We start from the raw sequence: 21,528 nt of genomic DNA on the forward strand, positions 1-21,528 counted from the left end.
TGAACAATCCAAAAATAATTCATGACCTCTCAATGTAACATTTCTTACCTTCGCATTCAAATTCTTCCATGGTTTTTGGTGGCCGTGAGAAGTGGCACCATCAGGAAATTCTCGAATCCCACCAGCTCCAACACCTACACTTACAAAGAACTGTAATAAAAAAAATTAACAATACTTATTACTTTACTTCCTGGCATTTTGAAATTCTAAGCACTTTTATGTAATCGTCAATGATAGAGGTACTGAGTTATATAACTTCTATTTATCTACCTGTATGTTTGAAAATAAAATAATGACATTACTTGCTGGATCTCTTATTAGGATTATTACAACTAATTTACAGGTGAATTAGCATAGTGCAACTGCCACTCACTATTGACCAAAATAGTATGTGTACTTGTGTTTGGAGATTGTTATAAACCTACTGAAAATCCAGTAACACCATCATTTTCCTTGTTCCATTTTAAATTAGGTCATGTATGTGTTGAATTTTTAATTTGTATTTTAATATATTTTATTGCAGGTGGAATGCAAAAAGTGCCCAGTTTTAAGCGAGTTTCAACCATGCATCAATTTTAAGACACTGTTTCACCAAAATCTCTCATCTGATTGAATCCAAATTTTAACACAACATGCACTGGAATGTTTTATAGCTTGTTTATAAATTTCAGAAATTTATATTTCCAAGAAAAAAAATATCAATTTTGTAAGGTAACATTTTCTTCGCTCAGGGCGGCTGGAAAATTGTGTTCTTGGTCATGTTGTGAACTTTATACATACGTATATGTATAATGGTTATACTGTATAATTGAAAAGTTTGTAAATTAATTCTCTTTTTTTAAATATTAGTTTGCATTTGTATTTGGTAGAATAATACGGATGAGTAACCAACTGATGCAGGGGAAATCATGCGATGTTGCCAGCTACCATGGTAGTGAGAGACACTGCGCCATACCGCACCTTGGTCGGAGTTGAATCTAATGATTACAAGTTGCATGTACAGTAATATTTAACATCTTCCTCTTCTTCTTCTTCAACTACATTTCATTGTAAACCTTGGCCTCTTCAACAGTCTTCCACCATTTATCTCGATCCAACACTAAAGCTTTCCAATTTCTATAGCCCATTTCTCGAAGATCAATGACTCCTTCCATTTGGTTCTCAGTCAACCTCGTCCTCTCTGTCCCCTGGATTTCCATTCAATAGCTTTTTAGGTACTTCCACATCATTCATCCGTGCTACGTGCCCAGCTCACCTCAATCTGGCTGATTTCACTATTCTTCTAATAGGTGGATCTTCGTAAATGGTATACAATTCATGATTGTACCTTCTCCTCCATGTTCCTCTTTCACAGACTGGGCTGATGATTCTTCGAAGGATCTTTCTTTCGAAGGGCATACAACATTCCAGTAGCTTTTGATGTTAATGGCCAGTTTCTGAGGCATACGTAAGCACAGGTCTTATAAACGTTTTGGAGATGGTTAATTTGGTGGTATGAGTCAAAGAACCTTGAGAAGTCTTGTTAGAACAAAATAGGCTCTGTTAGCTGCTACTAATCTCTGTTATGATTTGAATAGGTAACTCTCGATACCAAATATTTAAACTGCTCAACTCTCTCAAAGGTAACATTCACTTCAACATTGCTTAGAAGTTTCCTCCACTTTTTATTAATTACCTGGGATTAGCATTGAAACAAATTGTATTAAGAGGTCACGAAAAAAAATTTCCCATCAGCATTTATCATGAGTGCAGTTAAAAAATTATGTGAGAAAATTACTTGTCTGGTAAATAGACATTGCTTCTTAAGCTAGAGAACAAAAGATTTTGTAATAATAATAATAATAATAATAATAATAATAATAATAATAATAATAATAATAATAATAATAATAATAATAATAATAATAATAATATAATATTATATTATTATTATTATATTATATTATAATTATAATTATATTATATTATATTATATTATATTATATTATATTATTATTATTATTATTATTATTATTATTATTATTATTATTATTATTATTATTATTATTGTTGTTGTTGTTGTTGTTGTTGTTGTTGTTGTTGTTGTAAATTAAGCACCTTTGATAAGGCCCTCTTTAAAGTAAAGTTTGAAATGACTGTTACAAGAAGTTTGAACATTTCTCAACAGATGTTGTCAAAATAAACTTATGCTGTGTCCTCTGGTGTGAAGATGAACTATTAAAATTCTAGAGTAATTTGGTATGCATGAGGAATCAAATGATTGCTGGAAACACCTGGTTTAGGAAGAAGAACAGTCAGCAGATTACAAGGTATGGTTGGGGAGACAGATGAACAAAGACCATGATTGATTATATACTCGTATGTTATTATCCATAATTACTCTAAAATATCTGTCACTCAGCATGTTGTTAACAGATGTGCTGTTGAGAAACACAGGATTACTTTCCACACAGTGTTGTTTACAGCTTTGAGACTAATGGAAGCTTCAGAAGTTTTTAGGCAGTGCTGGAATCCTGACTCAAGAAGAGTTGTTAACGACGGCACCTGATCTGCAGCTTTGCCCCGGTCTGAATCCCACTTGCTTTATGGGGATGTGCTTTACCAGTTCTCAGGAAATTCTATTAAAGATAAGACTCTCCACAAGTTTGTAACACACTCAATAGGAAATTGGTCTAAAGCTCTCTGGTTAGTCACTAGATTTACCAGATACGTAGAATAGTAGCATGTTTGAATAATACATTTCATAACATAGTTAGAGTAAGATGACAAATGAAACAGTTTCATAACTAGAGAGTTATTTTGTCCAATTTCTATGTAGATTTTAATAATAGTTAAGAAGCAAGAAAAATCTGCAAGAACTTTGAAATGACTGAGCTCGATAGCTGCAGTCGCTTAAGTGCGGCCAGTATCCAGTAATAGGGAGATAGTGGATTCGAACCCCACTGTCGACAGCCCTGAAGATGGTTTTCAGTGGTTTCCCATTTTCACACCAAGCAAATGCAGGGGCTGTACCTTAATTAAGACCATGGCTGCTTCCTTCCTATCCCTAGGCCTTTCCTATCTGTGTCGGTGTGACGTAAAGCAAATAGCAAAAAAAAATAGAACTTTGAAATGGAAAGTGACGTCATCTGCATAGGTATGTACGAGGAATTGAAAAAGGAAGATCAGGTAGATGCCAACCTGACTTGTTATGCAGCATAACAGAATCACTCCTATAGCATAAACCCTGAAAAAACTCCGCCATTGTCCGGTTCCAAGTCCGGAATGAGAAAGGAGGAGGGTTTGCTGGTCTGGCACCCAGCTGTAAAACTGCCAACGCTGAGTGTTGGGCGGCGGGAAATAACCTGACTCCCTAAGGGGGCCAACAGCTTCGGGCGAATGAGCCCCTTTAAGTGGGGTGATGGTCCCCACAGTGGACGAAATGCCACTGGAATCCATTATGCAGCATCTGTTCTCCAGGTTAGGGGCAGCTGCACAAGGCGCCAATACTTCAGAGGAGCGGCCTCCTCATCACCTCACTGGACCACATCCAGAGTTGTAACTCAGGATCTAGTCCCACACAGGTGACACATTGTGAGTCAACCATGGAAGGTCTTTTAAGGAATACTCCACCAGCTGAACCAAGAGTTCAAAGAAGGCACCATTCGGATACGGTGGGCTGCCACTTAAAAGATACCATGTAGTCTGAGGCACGGAAATAGCCCAGCACCACATACATGAACGAAACAAAATCAAGAATCAAACCAAAGCAGATAACCTACTTGTCTACACACAATATAAACTCACTCATGCAAATTGGTAAACTAAAAGTGATCACCGAGATAATGGACCAAAACAAAATTCATACCATGGGATTACAGGAAATTAGAAACACTGACCAGGATGCCTTGGAATCTCAAGCATACAGACTTTATAAAGGTATGCCCCAGAAGAGAGTGATGAAGAATGTCCCTCAATTTGGGACAGGATTTTCGGTCAGCCTTAAAATAATAAACTCGGTTCAAGGATTCAAATCACTGTCTCCACGACTCTCAACACTCACCTTAAAGTTATCTAATAAAATCTATACTATAACAAATGCCTATACTCCCACTAATGACAAAAACAACTCCTCAAAAGACCATGAGGAAACAGAAGAATTTTGGGACCTACTAGATCAGACCATAGATAACATCCCCAAACACCATGTAAAATTATTAATAGGCGATTTCAACGCTCAACTAGGCAGAGAAAGAAAATATTGTGATATATCGGAAAATGGCCAGCATTCAAGAAAACAAATAAAAATGGAGGGAGACTAGTTGACCTGTCTAGAAACCATAACTTAATCTCAAAACCTACATGTTTTAAGAGAAAACCTCAAAAACTCAAAATATGGAAACACCCTGACTACACTAAAGGAGAATGGCAACTGGATCACACCTGCATGGACAAATACCACCACAAACAGATCTATAACGTCAAAGTCCTCCGAGGAATAGACACAGGTTCAGATAACTATGTAGTTAAAATTAAAATTAATCTCACTCCCCAGAGGAGACAACAAAAGCAAGCCCCTAAAACTAAAAGAAAAATAGATCCTAATAAGCTAATCAATGATGAAAATTACCAAAAAGCAACTGGAAAAATAAAAATCGCAGATAAAATTGAGGACTTAGTACACAACCTTAAACAAAAAGCAGAAGACCTAGCTCCAATTAAACCAGGTAAAAAACACCAGTGGCAGAACAAATGAATGTGATGAAACAGTGGAGAAAAGACATCAGGCATGGCTATTACATCAGGCCCAAAAATCAGAAATATTCTATAAAAATCTAGTAAAACAGAGAAAAGAAACTACCCACGACTTAAGAAGATAAAACAACAGCATCATAAAGACACACTGCAATTAACTGAAGAAGAATTCAATAAAACTCAATCAAGAGACGACTACAAAACCTTCAGAAAACAACTCCGAAAATATGAAAACCTGGCCCTAATGAGGAAGGATGAAAATTGTAAGCTGGCTCATAACAATAAAGACAAGGCAGAAATTCTGACTAAATATTTCAACAAGCTTCTAAATTGTGAGGAACCTACAGAACTCCTTCATTTGGACACCAACACTCCAGTAAAAACACTACCAGAGAATATCAATCCCCGCACAATAAAGGAAATCTACTAAGCACTGAATAAATTAAAAAACTACAAAGTGCCAGGAGAAGATCAGACCTTGGGGAAAATCTGGAAATATGCAGGAAGATCATCAAAAGTTGCCCTCCTTCAGAAACTTGTCTCTATCTGGATTAAAGAAGAACTACCAGAACACTAGACAACAGCCCTCATTCACCCACTGCACAAAATATGACATAAAACCGACCCTAATAACTACAGGGGAATCTCACTCCTAGACATAATATACAAAATCTTTTCAAAAATCATCCTTAATATGATAAATTTACAAATTAAGAAAGAACTAGGAGAATATCAAGGAGGTTTCAGACCCTGGAGGAGCTGTCCTGATCAGATCATGAGTCTTAAGTTGATAATGGACTGTAACAGAAGAAGAAACAGAGAAATGGTGATAAAATTTGTAGATTTCAAGAAAGCTTATGATTGCATCCATAGAGAATCTCTGTTTAAAATTTTAAGACACCTTGGACTACACCCCGAATTAATAAACATAATAAAATTGACTCTCACTAACACCAAATCAAAAGTGAAGTTTAGGGGTGAAATATCAGAATCATTTCAAATTAAAGCTGGATTATGGCAGGGAGATGGACTCTCACCACTATTAGGTTTAATTGTGCTCTAGAAATGGTAATGAGGGAATGGTTTAGGAAATGTCCCACCAGAATAAAGATTGGCCAAAAAATCAAAACAAATTGCCTGGGTTTCACTGCCGATTTAGCATTACTAGCAGGGGACATAAAAGAAGCAAAAATCCAGATATCAGAAGTTTAAAACATTGCAAATAAAATTGGCCTCAAAATATCATTTGAAAAAACAGAAATTATGCCACAAAAACCAACACAACTAAAAGAAGTTACCATAAATGGTAATAAAATAATAACTCAATTAAAATATCTTGGAGAAGTAATAACACATAACCTAAATGAGAAAATCTCGATCCAAACAAGGAGAAATAGATTAGCTAAAGCACAAAAATTAACATGGGGTATCTACACAAAGGATGTCTTATCAATAAGTGCAAAAATAAAACACTACAAAACAGTTATAAAACCAGAAACTACACATGCAACAGAAATACTTTTCCACCTGAATAAACAATCAGTAACTGAAAGACTTCAGAAAATTGAAAGGAGGATTGGAAGAACCTGCATGAACAAAAAAATACCAGAAAGGATGGACAGTTGCAGATAATACCTAACAGAGTCATGTACAAAGAGCTAGAACCCATTACAGATACTATGCGTAAGAGGAGACTGGGATTCTTTGGACATATCATGAGGATGCAGGATTCAAGACTTCTGAAACAACTAGTACAACACAATCTCGTCTCAAAAAATACCACAACAGGATGTAAATGGATCAGAGAAGTAAGAGAGGATCTGAAGGAAATAGGCCTTACAACAAAAAATACCACAAATAAGATAAAATTGAATACAAAACTCAAGAATACAAACCTCCGCTTTACCCTTACGCGAAACAAACCAGCAACATGCACATTTTCAACTGAGGAAAGGGCACGAAGATTGGAGCGTCTGAAGAAGTACTGGAAGGACCACAATGCCCCAACAATCCCTTCAAAGAGACCTGAACGATGGACTGACTAAAGTGATCCTATGCGGTCATAAAACAAGAAGAAGAAACCCTAAAAATCTGAAAATTTGTACACACCTTCACAAGATCTAGCATGATTTTTTACTTGCCAAAACTGTCCATTTTATCAGTCAAAGCCACTTGAATTCCAACCACGCACTTCAGAGACCTTGTGACTGGCACACCTTTATTTAGATCATACATCCTACAATGCAGGAAATTACCCCAAGATGTAGTAAAATGTTCAACTGCCTACTGTCTACTGATATACTGCATTATCTAATGTACATTTCAACATAAAAAGTTGGTGCAAATTCAAATCTAAGGTCAGATACGGTATTTTACACACGTCAAATCTACTGAATCTGGTATGCAATCTAGTGATTGAAAATTGTATACCGTTACCTTTCCTACCCTGCAAGCCAACATTCTGATGCTGACATTTTTTTTCCACTAACAGGACTCAAACCAGCTAACCATGGCATCAGACTGTATAGACTTGATGCCTTAATGATCATAGCCATCAGGCGAGGTTCTCTGTAACTTTTATTTACTACCTTGGTAATGTGATTACCTCAGTGAAAATATTTCCTTATAATAACACCTAAGGTACAACCAGCCCATCAACACAGTCATTAAAATTAAGAGAACATTTCCTCCTGGTAAAACTTACAACTTGACTTTTCATCCCGTTTACCATTATACCATTGTCTGCTGTCCATCTCACAATATTATGGAATATGGTTGAATTATGTCTGGCTGTTCTCCTGTTACAAGAAGTCAAGGGAGACCCCAGTGCGATGTTAACAAATTTATTTGTACAGAAGATGAGTATGTCATTATAGAAAAGTCAACTTCCGTGATGAGCCAGGTAAGTAAAGAATGAGCTCTTGATTTTAGTCAACTATCTAAAAATATACCTTCATCTTGAAATAGAATTCTAACCTCTCGGAAGAGTCTGTGATGAGCCAGGTAAATAAAGAATGAGCTCTTGATTTTAGTCAACTATCTAAAAATATACCTTCATCTTGAAATAGAATTCTAACCTCTCGGAAAAGTTTCTGTAAACTGAACATACTAATTCACAGATTCTATTGATGAATTTTACACAAACTCCTTAACGTGAAGTACATGAAGAGTACCGGTAGTCTCCATGTTTATAGGGGTCATACAATACATCCACCTTATTCCCTGCCTGTTGTAAGAGGGCTGCCAGGAGCTCTCAGCTTGGAAACATTGATCTGATGACCACTGGATCCATAAGTTACTTCTACTTACTTGAACTAGACTTTTGACTTTTACGTTTCCTATCTGACCTCTGTTGGTCAACTCTTATTCTCTTCTGACAACAATCGCGTAAGGTTTGTAAGGCCTATGAAGTCGTTCATCTTCACACCCTTCATTGCTCTTTCTTTTGTTAATACCTTCCTTCTTTGAAGGTACAAACCTCTTCCAATTTTTATCTCTGATTAGTGTTAAAAGAAGATGTTTGTCTGGTTGCACTTCCTCTTAAAATGGTAATCACACTACCACCATAATGAAGTAGAAGAGGAAAACAACAAAAAACAATTATAATTTTTGAATGAATGTTAAACATTTTACTTTACTTTTGTTAAAGTATAACTAACACCACTTTAGCTGAAAAAAACTTAATCTATTATACATTTGTACACGCTCAAATTAATCTACCCTTCATAGAGGAATTCATCTGTATGCAATTCATTTTCCAGTTGATATGTTTTACCTCCTGGTCAAATGGAGCAATCTTACTGCCTCGTGTCCAAGGAACCTGAAGATCAGAGAAGGGACCAAGCTTTTTAAAGCCTCCATCTGGTGGGATCAGCTTTCCTATCTCCTTTCCATCGACAGTAAAGATAATGTTATCTGCAAGAAAAATATATCAAGTGAGATACCACCTTGAAAACATCTGTTAGTAGTTAGTGTAAATAATTGTAACAGGGGCTTAGATGTTATATGATGCAGATCAAGAGAATACTCAGGGACTGAAAGCTCTTTCTGTGGATCAGTAGTAGAGTGTTGGACTGTGGCTGGTTGCAAAATCATGGTTTTAAACCCATTAGTGTTTGTTGGAGGAAAAGTACCCATTCAGCACTCCTTGTTATATGATATTGGCAAGAAAATTATCTTTGGGGCATATTTGATGTTTATGTGATAGAATGAATTAAAACTCAGCCATAAATCTCCCAAGAGTCCTCTGGTTTCTCTGCCATCTGGTAGAATAAACGGCATTATTATTATTATTATTATTATTATTATTATTATTATTATTATTATTATTATTATTATTATTATTTCTTTATTTCAGCCAACTAGGGACCACATCAGTTCAACTGTCTCCTTTTCTGAGCTTTAACTGCCACCTAATGCTCCTGCATTCGTCTCTGGTGTTGTTCTTTTCACTCTTGGGTCCAAGCCTTTCCTGTCTTCAGCTTCGGCTTTTCCTGGAAACCTTTGTGCACACATAGTTTTTCCTTAAGCGGAACACGCTCCTGGATATCTTTAGGAGAAATTTCCATTTCTCTTAGATCCTTCTCAACTTCTGTGAACCATGCCCTTTTGGTATTCTTATCTTGAAAGTTTGTTAACCCGCAAGTGGTTGCTAGCCGAAATGTAACGTGAGTGGTCGCGCGTGAGACTTTCTCTCACATTAAAATAAATAGGACATTTTTCACAGTTTTGTGGGGCATAAGGCTGAAATTTACTACTGAAATAAAACGAAAGTTCTACCTTATATATTTTATATAAAAATGAAATGATTAACTGTGTGTGAGAGAGAAATGGCGTATGGCTTTTAGCGCCGGTAATGTCCGAGGACAAGTTCGGCTTGCCAGATGCAGGTCTTTTGATTTGACCCATAGGCGACTTGCGCGTCAAGATGAGGATGAAATGATGATGAAGACGACACATATACCCAGCCCCCGTGTCAGCGAAATTAACCAATTAAGGTTAAAATTACCGATCCCGCCGGGAATCGAACCCGGGACTTCTGTGACCAAAGGCCAGCACGCTAACCATTTAGCCATGGAGCCGAACAAGATTAACTGTTTATTAAATACACCAATTACTACTTAAAATAACATATGCAATGTACATAAAAATAACTTCCATCCTGAAGTTGTAAAAAATAAAATTTCAAAACTTGCATCATATCTAATAATATTTACATGCAAAGCAAGTTTTCTGAACACAATAACATTTCCAAAAAAAGAAGTGCTCATAATACAAATACTAACGCATACAACAGGAGTAAGTTTCCCACTCCACTTCAAAATAACAACGTCATTGGTCGCGCGATGAGAGAAACTCTCACGCAGCGCGCACGAACACATAGAAACCTTTGTTCTCACTAGAGGATGGGGTGCTTACCCTTCAAATGTGAATCGCTTTACTCACGACAGTTATAAACTCAGCTAGAAGAGGGAACAGTCACCTCCCATTCATCACTGTGAAGTAATATCACAATAAAGAATAATGTGAGAGAAAATCTCATAGAGCGACCACTCGCGGGTTAATATCCATTTAGATATCCTGCCTGGGCTCATTCAGGTCACGTGGCTATAAAAGGCTATCCTTCTTTTTTGAATCGTGTCATTTATCTTCTCCGTTTGCTTGTGTAATTAGTGGTTGTGACGCCTTCTGTACTCGCTGTTTCCTTTGATGGGACCCAGAATTTTTTTTTCAAAATCTTCCTTTCTGTCTTTAGCCTCTAGTTTTTTCTTTAGACCTTTCTTGTTCATTGTAAGAGTCTCTGCCGCATACGGAGCCTCTGGACAAATAACAGTGTAGTAATGTCTAATTTTGGCGTTGGATATTGATCTCTTATTGTAGATGTCTTTAGTTAGTTGATAGGCCATTTCCATTTTGTTGTTATTATTATTATTATTATTATTATTATTATTATTATTATTATTATTATTATTATTATTATTATTATTATTATTATTATTATTATTATTATTCATAATTGAAGATAAGGTAATAGTTTCATTTTTCACATAAAGTGTACAACTTGTAATTTTATTTTAAGCTAGCAAGATACCCGTGCTTTGCTATGGTGTTATAATGCAATGTATTACTGAATGCTTAATGTTTTATATATAACCGCCGAAATACGTGATCTAACTCGTTTTCTAAGAGAATCCGCCAAAATTCATGATCTGACTCGTTTTCTGAGAGATTAGGGCAAAGTTCCTCCCATTTTTCAATCTTTCTTTCCAGCAATCGATTTCGTACTTCCCGGGCTAGGTCCAGGTATTCCACCCGGTCAGTTGGGTCCCTAAATCTTTACCATCTTTTCCTATAAGCATAATTAATATGGATCAAATCCTTGAAGAGATCCGGCGTGGTGTCGCCTTGGGTGCCTTGGCGGTACTGAAGCCGCGGCTGGACTGCAATCGTAGTCATTACCCAACCAGGACCCCTTTACAGAGCGGTCCGCTCATTTTGACGATGGTCCAGAACATTATTATTATTATTATTATTATTATTATTATTATTATTATTATTATTATTCATGGTTCATGTTTGTGGGTTACTGTAGTCACGTCCTAGTTCGTGAACCATGGGCAACGGCTGAGTGGCCTAGTAAGTGGTCCTGAGAGTCGGGATACCAGTTGCTATGGAATGGGAGTGGGCATCTCGGACATATTCTGAGTCCTGGCCCACCTTGTGTTCAGGCGGCTAGGACTATACAATCCACCGGTGGTCCATAACCCGTTAGAGGAGAGATCCTCATTTGGACTATGTGCAAGTAGGGTAGCATCCTGCTTCATGAATTTACCGAGCTCAGAACATTTTAAGCAAGCCTCAGACCTATGGGAGTAACGGAGTCCCACTCCCATTTGACAGGCGAGGGACTCCTTGGAAACAACTTGGCGAAGGAAATGGAATTTGATGGGGAGCTATCAATATTAATGGGGCCTATGGAAAAAAGAAAGTAGAACTGGCTGAGTCAGCAAAGAGGAAGCATCTGGATGTGCTAGGAGTAAGTGATATTCAGGTAAGGGGAGATAACGAGGAAGAGATAGGAGATTATAAAGTGTACTTGACGGGTGTTTGAAAGGGAAGGGCAGAGTCTGGTGTAGGGCTCTTTATCAGGAATACCATTGCACGCAACATAGTTTCTGTTAGGCACGTAAATGAGCAAATGATGTGGGTAGATTTGTCAGTTGGAGGAATTAGGACTAGAATTGTGTCCGTGTATTCACCATGTGCGGGTGCAGATGAGGATGAAGTTGACAAGTTTTATGAAGCACTGAGTGACATTGTGGTCAGGGTCAGTAGCAAGGATAGAATAGTGCTAATGGGTGATGTCAATGCGAGAGTTGGGAATAGAACTGAAGGATACGAAAGGGTGATTGGTAAATGTGGGGAAGATATGGAAGCTAATAGGAATGGGAAGCGTTTGCTGGACTTCTGTGCTAGTATGGGTTTAGCTGTTACGAATACATTCTTCAAGCATAAGGCTATTCACCATTACACATGGGAGGCTAGGGGTACCAGATCCATAATAGACTATATCTTAACAGACTTCGAATTCAGGAAATCTGTTAGGAATGTACAAGTTTTCCGGGGATTTTTCGATGATACAGACCACTATCTGATCTGTAGTGAACTAAGTATCTCTAGGCCTACGGTAGAGAAAATGAAATCTGTCTGCAAACGAATAAGGGTAGAAAATCTCCAGGATGAGGAAATTAGACAGAAGTACATGGATATGATTAGTGAGAAGTTTCGAACAGTAGACAGTAAGCAGGTTCAGGATATAGAAAGTGAATGGGTGGCATACAGGGATGCTGTAGTAGAAACAGCAAGGGAATGCCTAGGAACAACTGTGTGTAAAGATGGGAAAAGGCGAACATATTGGTGGAATGATGAAGTGAGAGCAGCTTGTAAACATAAAAAGAAGGCTTATGAGAAATGGCTCCAAACAAGGGCAGAGGCACACAGGGATTTGTACGTAGATGAAAGAAACAGAGCGAAACAAATACTTGTTGAATCCAAAAAGAAGTCATGGGAAGATTTTTGTAACAACCTGGAAAGGCTAGGTCAAGCAGCAGGGAAACCTTTCTGGACAGTAATAAAGAATCTTAGGAAGGGAGGGAAAAAGGAAATGAACAGTGTTTTGAGTAATTCAGGTGAACTCATAATAGATCTCATCAAATCAATGGAGAGGTGGAGGGAATATTTTGAACATCTTCTCAATGTAAAAGGAAATCATCCTGGTGGTGTTGTGAACAGCCAAGCTCATGGGGAGGAGGAGAATGATGATGGGGAAATTATGCTTGAGGAAGTGAAAAGGATGATAAATGAACTCCATTGTCATAAGGCAGCAGGAATAGATGAAATTAGACCTGAAATGGTGAAGTATAGTGGGAAGGCAGGGATGAAATGGCTTCATAGAGTAGTAAAATTAGCGTGGAGTGTTGGTAAGGTACCTTCAGATTGGACAAAAGCAGTAATTGCACCTATCTATAAGCAAGGGAACAGGAAGGATTGCAATAACTATCGAGGTATCTCATTGATTAGTGTACCAGGCAAAGTATTCACTGGCATCTTGGAAGGGAGGATGCGATCAGTCGTTGAGAGGAAGTTGGATGAAAACTAGTGTGGTTTCAGACCACAGAGAGGCTGTCAGGATCAGATTTTCAGTATGCGCCAGGTAATTGAAAAATGCTATGAGAGGAATAGGCAGTTGTGTTTATGTTTCGTTGATCTTGAAAAAGCATATGACAGGGTACCGAGGGAAAAGATGTTCGCCATACTGGGGGACTATGGAATGAAAGGTAGATTATTAAAATCAATCAGAGGCATTTATGTTGACAATTGGGCTTCAGTGAGAATTGATGGTAGAATGAGTTCTTGGTTCAGGGTACTTACAGGGGTTAGACAAGGCTGTAATCTTTCACCTTTGCTGTTCGTAGTTTACATGCATCATCTGCTGAAAGGTATAAAATGGCAGGGAGGGATTCAGTTAGGTGGAAATGTAGTAAGCAGTCTGGCCTATGCCGATGACTTGGTCTTAACGACAGACTGTGCCAAAAGCCTGCAGTCTAATATCTTGGAACTTGAATATAGGTGCAATGAGTATGGTATGAAAATTAGCCTCTCAAAGACTAAATTGATGTCAGTAGGTAAGAAATTCAACAGACCTGAATGCCAGATTGGTGATACAAAGCTAGAACAGGTCAATAATATCAAGTATTTAGGTTGTGTGTTCTCCCAGGATGGTAATATAGTAAGTGAGATTGAATGAAGGTGTCGTAAAGCTAATGCAATAAGCTCGCAGTTGCGATCAACAGTATTCTGTAAAAAGGAAGAGAGCTCCCAGACGAAACTATCATTACATCGGTCTGTTTTCAGACTAACTCTGCTTTGCGGAAGCAAAAGCTGGGTGGACTCAGGATATAAGTTAGAAGTAACAGACATGAAAGTAGCAAGAATGATCGCTGGCACAAACAGGTGGGAACAATGGCAGGAGGGCACTCAGAATGAGGAGATAAAGGCTAATTTAGGAATGAACTCGATGGATGAAGCTGTATGCATAAACCGGCTTTGGTAGTGGAGTCATGTGAGGCGAATGAAGGCGGATAGGTTACGTAGGAGAATAATGGACTCTGCTGTGGAGGGTAAGAGAAGTAGAGGTAGACCAAGACGACAGTGGTTAGACTCGGTTTCTAACAATTTAAAGATAAGAGGTATGGAACTAAATGAGGCCACAACACTAGTTGCAAATCGAGGATTGTGGTGACTTTTAGTAAATTCACAGAGGCTTGCAGACTGAACGCTGAAAGGCATAACAGTCTATAATGATAATGTATGTATGTATGTATTATTATTATTACTGATGGTCTGGAACCCACAGCAAGATGCAAGACCGCTACTTGGCGGTAAATTACATCCTCTGCCATTGTCATTGCTGACAATGTGACCTGCACCATCGTCGCGCATAGGCAAGTGTGCGAGATTTCTGGCGACACGAATGATATACTTCCGTGAATTGCTGACCTTATTATAGAGGTGAACAATTGCCCGGTCAATATTATTCATATCGTTTATTTCAAATGTGTTTAAATTTTTATTTATATGCCAGGAGAATCTACTGTAATCTAACTTTATGTACTCCAAGGAAAAGATGGTTCTTGGAAACGAAGCCAGGAAAGATTAAAAATGATCACTTTATGATCAGAATAAGTACATTATGAACAGTAAAATCAATTAAATCAATTGGTCTTAACTCCTTTTTCACCCCACTGCCGTTAAGTAGCTTTACCCTGCGCCCCCCTCCAAAAAAAAAGAAGGCGTGTTTCCTTATGTTTAAAGGAGATGCCAAATACCAATGTTCACGTCTGTTACTTTCATTTCTGAGATATAAGTATCCCCATAAAAAGAATTCACTTTTTTTCACTTCCTTTCACTCCCCCCCCCCCCCCCCCAAGTGAATTTTCCATTAAAAATACTTGTGTCATTAATAGTAAAGGATCTTCTAAATACTAATTATCATGACTCTAACATCTTCAGTTTTTGAGATATGTGTCCAAATAAAAGGAATTCAACTCCTTTTCACCCCTGCCACCCAAAATGATTTTGCCCAAAAACATTTTTTTCTTTGTTTTGAAAGGAGATCCAAATATCAGTTTTTACATCTGTAACAACTTTAGTTTTCATTAGATGTAAGTATCCTCACACAATTAATTCAATAAATTTTTCAATTTTTCACCTCTCTCCCCACCCTTTCATTGGATTTTCTGAAAATACGTGTTTGTTTAATTTTAAAGCAGATTCCAAATACCAATTTTCACGTCTGTAAAATCTTCTGTTTTTGAAATAATAGTATTCTCATACAAATAATTCAACTAATTTTTCAATTTCCCTCCTCCCTCTAGGTGGATTTCCGAAAACAAAAAAAATACGTATTCCTTTATTTTTAAAAGAAATTCCAAATACCAAATTTCACGTCTGTAACATCTTCAGCTTTTGAGATATCAGTATACTAATGAAAAGAATTCAACCCCATTTTCAGTCACTTTTACCCCTCCACCCAAGTGGTTTTTTTAGAAAACAAAAAAGTGTTTATTTTCAATAGGGATAAAAAAATACAATTTTTCACTTTGGTAACATGTTAAGTTTTTGAGATATACTGTAGAAATGCTCATTTTAAAATTTCACCCCGTTTTAGTTCCCCTTAAGTGGAGTTTCCGAAAAAAGATCACCTATGTTTCTTTACTTTTACAGGAGATTCCAAATACCAATTTTTACGTCTGTAATATTTTACGTTTCTGAGATATAATGTAGATATAGTCTTTCTAAAAATTCACCCCAAATTGTCACTCCTGTTTAAATCCCATTAATTAGATTTTCCAAAAACAAAAACATACATGGAAGGAGATCCCAAATACCAATTTTCAGGTCTGTAATATCTTCTGTTTCTGAGATATACAGTAAGTATTCTCATTAACCCTCAAGCACACGCACCAAATCTTAGGACGCAGACACACGCGTGGGGGTGCTTTCCACCCCACATATCATTGTATCGTAAAATATGAATTACTGTATTAATTGGAGATTTTAAGATAGATTATGTAAGAATGACTCTATCTGCGGGGATCCAGCCAGAAAGATATAAGAGCGGGAAGATCACAGCAAAGTTATTTGTACATTTCACTAGGAAATAAAATGACCTGGGGTGGATTCCACCCCATACGCTTGTGTTTGAGGGTTAAAGGCATTCAACCTCTTTTTCTCCCTTTTTCACCACTCCTATTGGGATTTTCCAAAAACAAAAAATATATGTTTCTTTATTTTTAAAAGGGGATTCTGAATACCAATTTTTAGATCTGTACACTTTAAAAGTTTTGAGATATATATATATATATATATATATACATACACTCATTTTAATAATGCACCCCCTTTTCAACCCCCGATTAATTGGATTTTCCAAAAAACAAAAAGTATGTGTTTCTTTATTTTTAAAGGAGATCCTAAATACCAATTTTCAGGTCCGTAATATCTTCAGTTTCTGAGATATAAGTATCCTCATTAAAGGCATTCAATCCCTTTTTCACACTTTTCCACCCCTGTTATTGGAATTTTCCGAAAACAAAAAATACGTGTTTCTTTATTTTTAAAGGAGATTCTAAATACCAATTTTTACATCTATAAACTGTAAACTTTCAAAGTTTTGAGATATAGATACACTCATTTTAAAAATTCACCCCCCTTTTTACCCTCTCATTAATTGGATTTTCCAAAAAAACAACAACGTGTGTTTCAATTTTCAGGTCTGTAATATCTTCAGTTTCTGAGATATAAATACCGGTATCCTGATTAAAGGCATTCAACACTTTTGCATCCTTTTCACCCCTCCCATCGGGATTTTCCAAAAACAAAAAATACGTGTTTCCTTATTTTTAAAGAAGATTCTAAATGCCAATTTTTACATCTGTAAACTTTTAAAGTTTTGAGATATAGATACACTAATTTTAAAATTTCACCCCCCTTTTCACACCCTTAGCAACAGAATATCCAAAAATCCTCTCTTAGCAAACACCTACATCTTAATATGAATGTATGCCCAAATTTTCATTTCTTTATGTCCAGTAGTTTTGGCTCGGTGATGATGAATCAGTCAGTCAGCCATTTTATATATATAGATTTAAATGAATGCAGTGTGTATACTGTGCTATAGTCCTTAATTCTGACCTTGGCCTCATCCTTTCCCTTTCTATACGTCAGCTTCCAGAATGATATTTCTCAAGACAAACATTTTATACAGTATTAAGTTTCTACTCTACTCTGTAACAACACTGACAGTACCATTCAGGGGCTTGCAGCTTGTATGTAGAATGGTGACCGGGACCCCAGAAGAGTCTGGTGTTATTTCCACTTACTTACACTACGATCCTCCAGTTTGTATTTCCTATAAGACCTCCCTCAGACAACTTTTATTTTTTTGTTTCTTTCGGTATTAGATTTGCAAGACTTATGAGAGTCTCATTTTCCTGACTTTCATTGATTTTCCCTGTCTCTTTGCTAATATCTTCATTCTTTGAGAGGTTTGTAGTCTAGGTCTCACACCTTCGATTAATTGTTGAGGGTATGAAAATGTAATTGTTTTCTCCTTAGAACAACTACTATTAGCACAATGCTGAGGGATAAGATATTGGTAATAGCACAAGGTTCATCCGGCTATCCATTGATTTTAATTTAAAAGATGAAATATTGATAGAAAAATTATGAACAATTTTTGAAAGAATTAATTACACACTGATTGGCACAAAAATGCAGCACTTGCTCTTTTCTTAAAAACTGAGATTTATTTTTAATTCTCATCAACTTCAGGAGACTAAAATATTATTTTATAATCTAATATAATTTAGTAACATTAGAACCTGAAAATTAATAAAAGTAGACTTTTCTAAATTATTTAAATTAACTGCTCAAGAAAGACAGAAGTAACATGTAATCAATGTGCACACCTCTAGCTGTTTATTGGTAATCGTGAAATGCCTATCTACTGTAACACTTCACTGAAACATTTTTCCTCTGTAACAGTTCTTTTTCATTTAGGCTACTACACTTTACTCACACTTTAACCTCCCTTTAGAAGAGTATATTGCTACTTCTTGGTTTAATTATGTCTTCCAACCTTTCAGGCATGCTCCTGATCAATTCTGCAATCCTGTCCTGTGCAGCCTGCTCCCATTCTTCTGGAAGAACATTCTGTAGGACCTGTAGGGTGACAGCATAACACTGATGGACCCTTCTTCCAAATTAATCCCATAGATGTTCTGTAGGATTCAGATCTGGACTACAAACAGGCCATTCCACTACATGAATCACAATTTTGTCCAAATGTTGTTGCATAATGTTTGCAACATGTGGGAAAGCATTTTCATGCATTAGCAGGAAACCAACACCAATGAATGGAGCAAAAGGTGCAACTTGCTCTGCAAGGATTTCATCCATTTACATGCTGTAGTGAACCTGTGGTCTACAAAGGCAAGGTCCGTCTTTGTTGTCAAACTTGTTCTTGACCACACCATCACGGAACCTACAAAAAGCTGTCCTGCATGAAAATTTACAGCAAAGTATCTTTCCCCAGTCCTCTGTCATCTGGTGTTTGGAGGTAAAACTGATACTCATCTGTGAACAACACTTTCTCCCATTGCTGTATTGCCCAGTCACAATGTTTTGTCATATTGTCACATAACGCAGATGAGCAATACAACATTGTCGGGTGAGTTCGGGGCCCCAGCAAGTCTTCTGGAATGGAAACTGGCTTCTTCTAACCTTCCTCCGACTGTTTTCTCATTGATCTAGCTGGAGTCTATTTTGGATTTCAACGGTAGCGGTGAGATGGTCGCAAACAACTTCTAGCCGTAAGAACTGATCATCTCTGGTTGATGTGACCCTTCTCAGGCCTGATCCTAGTCCCCTCAAATAATATCCAGTCTTCCTGTACCTTTGTAGTATTCCGGAAATTGTAAAAGCCATACAGCTTAATAATCCTGCAATGTAATGCATGCTACAACCATCTTCCATGACATCTCGTTCAGCATCATCAGGACTTAACAGGATGTTTTCTCTTAAGAGTTGATTTTAAAACTGGCAGGTATGCTTAAAAATCTGGTTCAATGAAAGAAAGACACCCTTAAGTGGATGAAGAGCAGAGCTGGATGCAGTAACTGTATAATAAACTAAACTGAAATACCCCGTAAAAACATTTTTTCAAGCTATGGGAGAAATAAGATACTGACAATCATAGGGACTGTGTCATAAACTACTTTTTCATGTACAAAAACATAATAGGCAATCATTCCCATCAAGAAAGGTAAAATAAAGTTCTGAAGTTGTATTTGATGTACAATTAAACATAATTTCTTCAAGATTTACAAAGTATGACATTTTTTGTGCCAATCAGTGTACTTCGTTTTCTTACCTGGTGTCCAGGTTACAACATATTTGTGAAAATCATTGCTCCAAAACTGTGTATTCTCAATGCTGAATGTTTCACTGTGAACTACGTTTCCAATACCCAGTATACAGCTTGCAGTCAAATACCTTCCTCCAATATCTTTACCATTCATAAGAAGATTACGATTGCCCCTAGCTACCGCCAGTCGAATTAATCCGGATTCATAGGGACTGGATCCATATGTATTCCTTTTTGGTTCCAGCCATATTTCTGTAAGCAGAGAAAATTAAAATAAACTCAAATCAAAAATCAGAAAATAACTTATGTCATTGAGGTTCCTCATCTTCCTTCAAGTCACTGAAAACCCATCTAGTTAGTGTGATGACTGCTACAAAGGAAGAAGGTCATATTTAACAATACTGACCAGTTAACAGTTAATCAGCCATTCAATAATATTTACTGTACACCAGTATAGATAAACAGTTCTCATGTAAGATTAATAGATGTGAACAACATAATGCACATGATTACAAGAAAAAATGATGCAAGTTAGGTTACTGTATGTGCATAATTGAAAGCAATTTTGCATGTATTAGAGATCAGGTTATGTTTAGGTTTAATCATGTATATTTAGTTCATTTATTATAGGTTGGGTTATATTTGTTGCTTGTAAATAATCTTTCATGTGTTCAAAGTTATTCAGGAAACTTCCGGTTGAATGTATATTAACTCAAGGGAACTTAGGTTAAAGTTACATTACACTTATCACTTGTAAATAACCATTCTTCTTTTCCATGTTGCTCAGAAAATCCCCATTTGTGTGTGTTGATGTAAGTGAGCTGTGGATTCTTCACACACAAACGACCTCTAATTAGTATCCTAGGTGTTTCCAGTAATCCTTAGGCAATAAGCTGTAATGGTAAGCTTATTTCACACTAATTCTAGAACAGGAACTTACCAAGGACTTCCTGATTTTATTGTACAATCTTCCAGGTATCATGTATTAATACTGTGTTGTAAGAAAGTAGAAATCGAGAATCATAGCCAGTACATATGTAAACAGTGTTGAAGTTAAGTAGAGCGATGTGTAGCCTAGTTGGTGTGTTTTTGATGTTAGCGTGTAAGTGCAACGTAATGATGGAGAAGTTGAAGTCAATTTGAGCTATGGAGTTGTGATGTTGATACTGCTGCGGCACATCAATCGTGATTTACTTCATACCTGTTGTATGAGTACCAGTATTGAAATTAGTTGGAGTTAAGAGTTATGAAATTGTAAGCTTGAGTTCAGTGGGGTTGTAAGAGTGAGTTGGTGTGTTATGATACTGGTGTTATTGTCATTGATCAGCAGTTTTGATCTCCCTCACAGAAAATCAGTTGTGATCTATTGTGATTTTATTTGAGCTCAGTCAATCAGTTGAAGTTGTTGGAAGAGTAAGAGTTATTGCTGTTGATGTTATGAGTTGTAATAGTTCAGCTGTTCGATACCACTCCTGGATCACTTGATTTACTGTGTTCATATTTCTACGAGTTATCTTATTGTATATGTGTTAAGTAAAAATACATATAGGCCTAAGTGTAGTCAATTGTAGTAGTGGTGTTATTAATTTTACTACATTGCTGCACCTACATCACAATTATGTCAACTCTTACACAGTAGCTCCCTGGATCCTTATCCATAGCCACATCCTCCATCTCATGTGAGCAAATGCAACCTCTGATGAGAGAATAGCTCAACATCCAGACCAGCAAACAATTACGCATTCATGGTGATGTTAACTATCTACACTTCCATTGATTACGCTAAAGACATCCACGTATTTGTG

General features: G+C 36.9%; 1 protein-coding gene across 2 annotated transcripts in view; it reads right to left on the reverse strand.

Moving 5' to 3' along the window:
* Nucleotides 1-21,528, reverse strand: part of LOC136856979 (beta-1,3-glucan-binding protein) — a 118,395-nt gene that overhangs the window by 6,688 nt on the left and 90,179 nt on the right. The window contains exons 6-8 of one of the 2 annotated variants that reach the window (XR_010858491.2): nucleotides 19,730-19,975; nucleotides 8,455-8,649; nucleotides 49-150 (exon numbers count right to left, since the gene is read on the reverse strand). Coding sequence is in view for 1 of the 2 variants with exons in the window: in XM_067135301.2 (XP_066991402.2) it covers nucleotides 49-150; nucleotides 8,510-8,649; nucleotides 19,730-19,975 (488 nt within the window). In the remaining variant the exon portion in view is untranslated. The remainder of the gene's footprint in view (nucleotides 1-48; nucleotides 151-8,454; nucleotides 8,650-19,729; nucleotides 19,976-21,528) is intronic. The other variant, XM_067135301.2, reaches the window with a different exon arrangement.

Source organism: Anabrus simplex, chromosome 1 (genome assembly GCF_040414725.1).
Source record: "Anabrus simplex isolate iqAnaSimp1 chromosome 1, ASM4041472v1, whole genome shotgun sequence".
Lineage (NCBI taxonomy): Eukaryota > Metazoa > Arthropoda > Insecta > Orthoptera > Tettigoniidae > Anabrus > Anabrus simplex.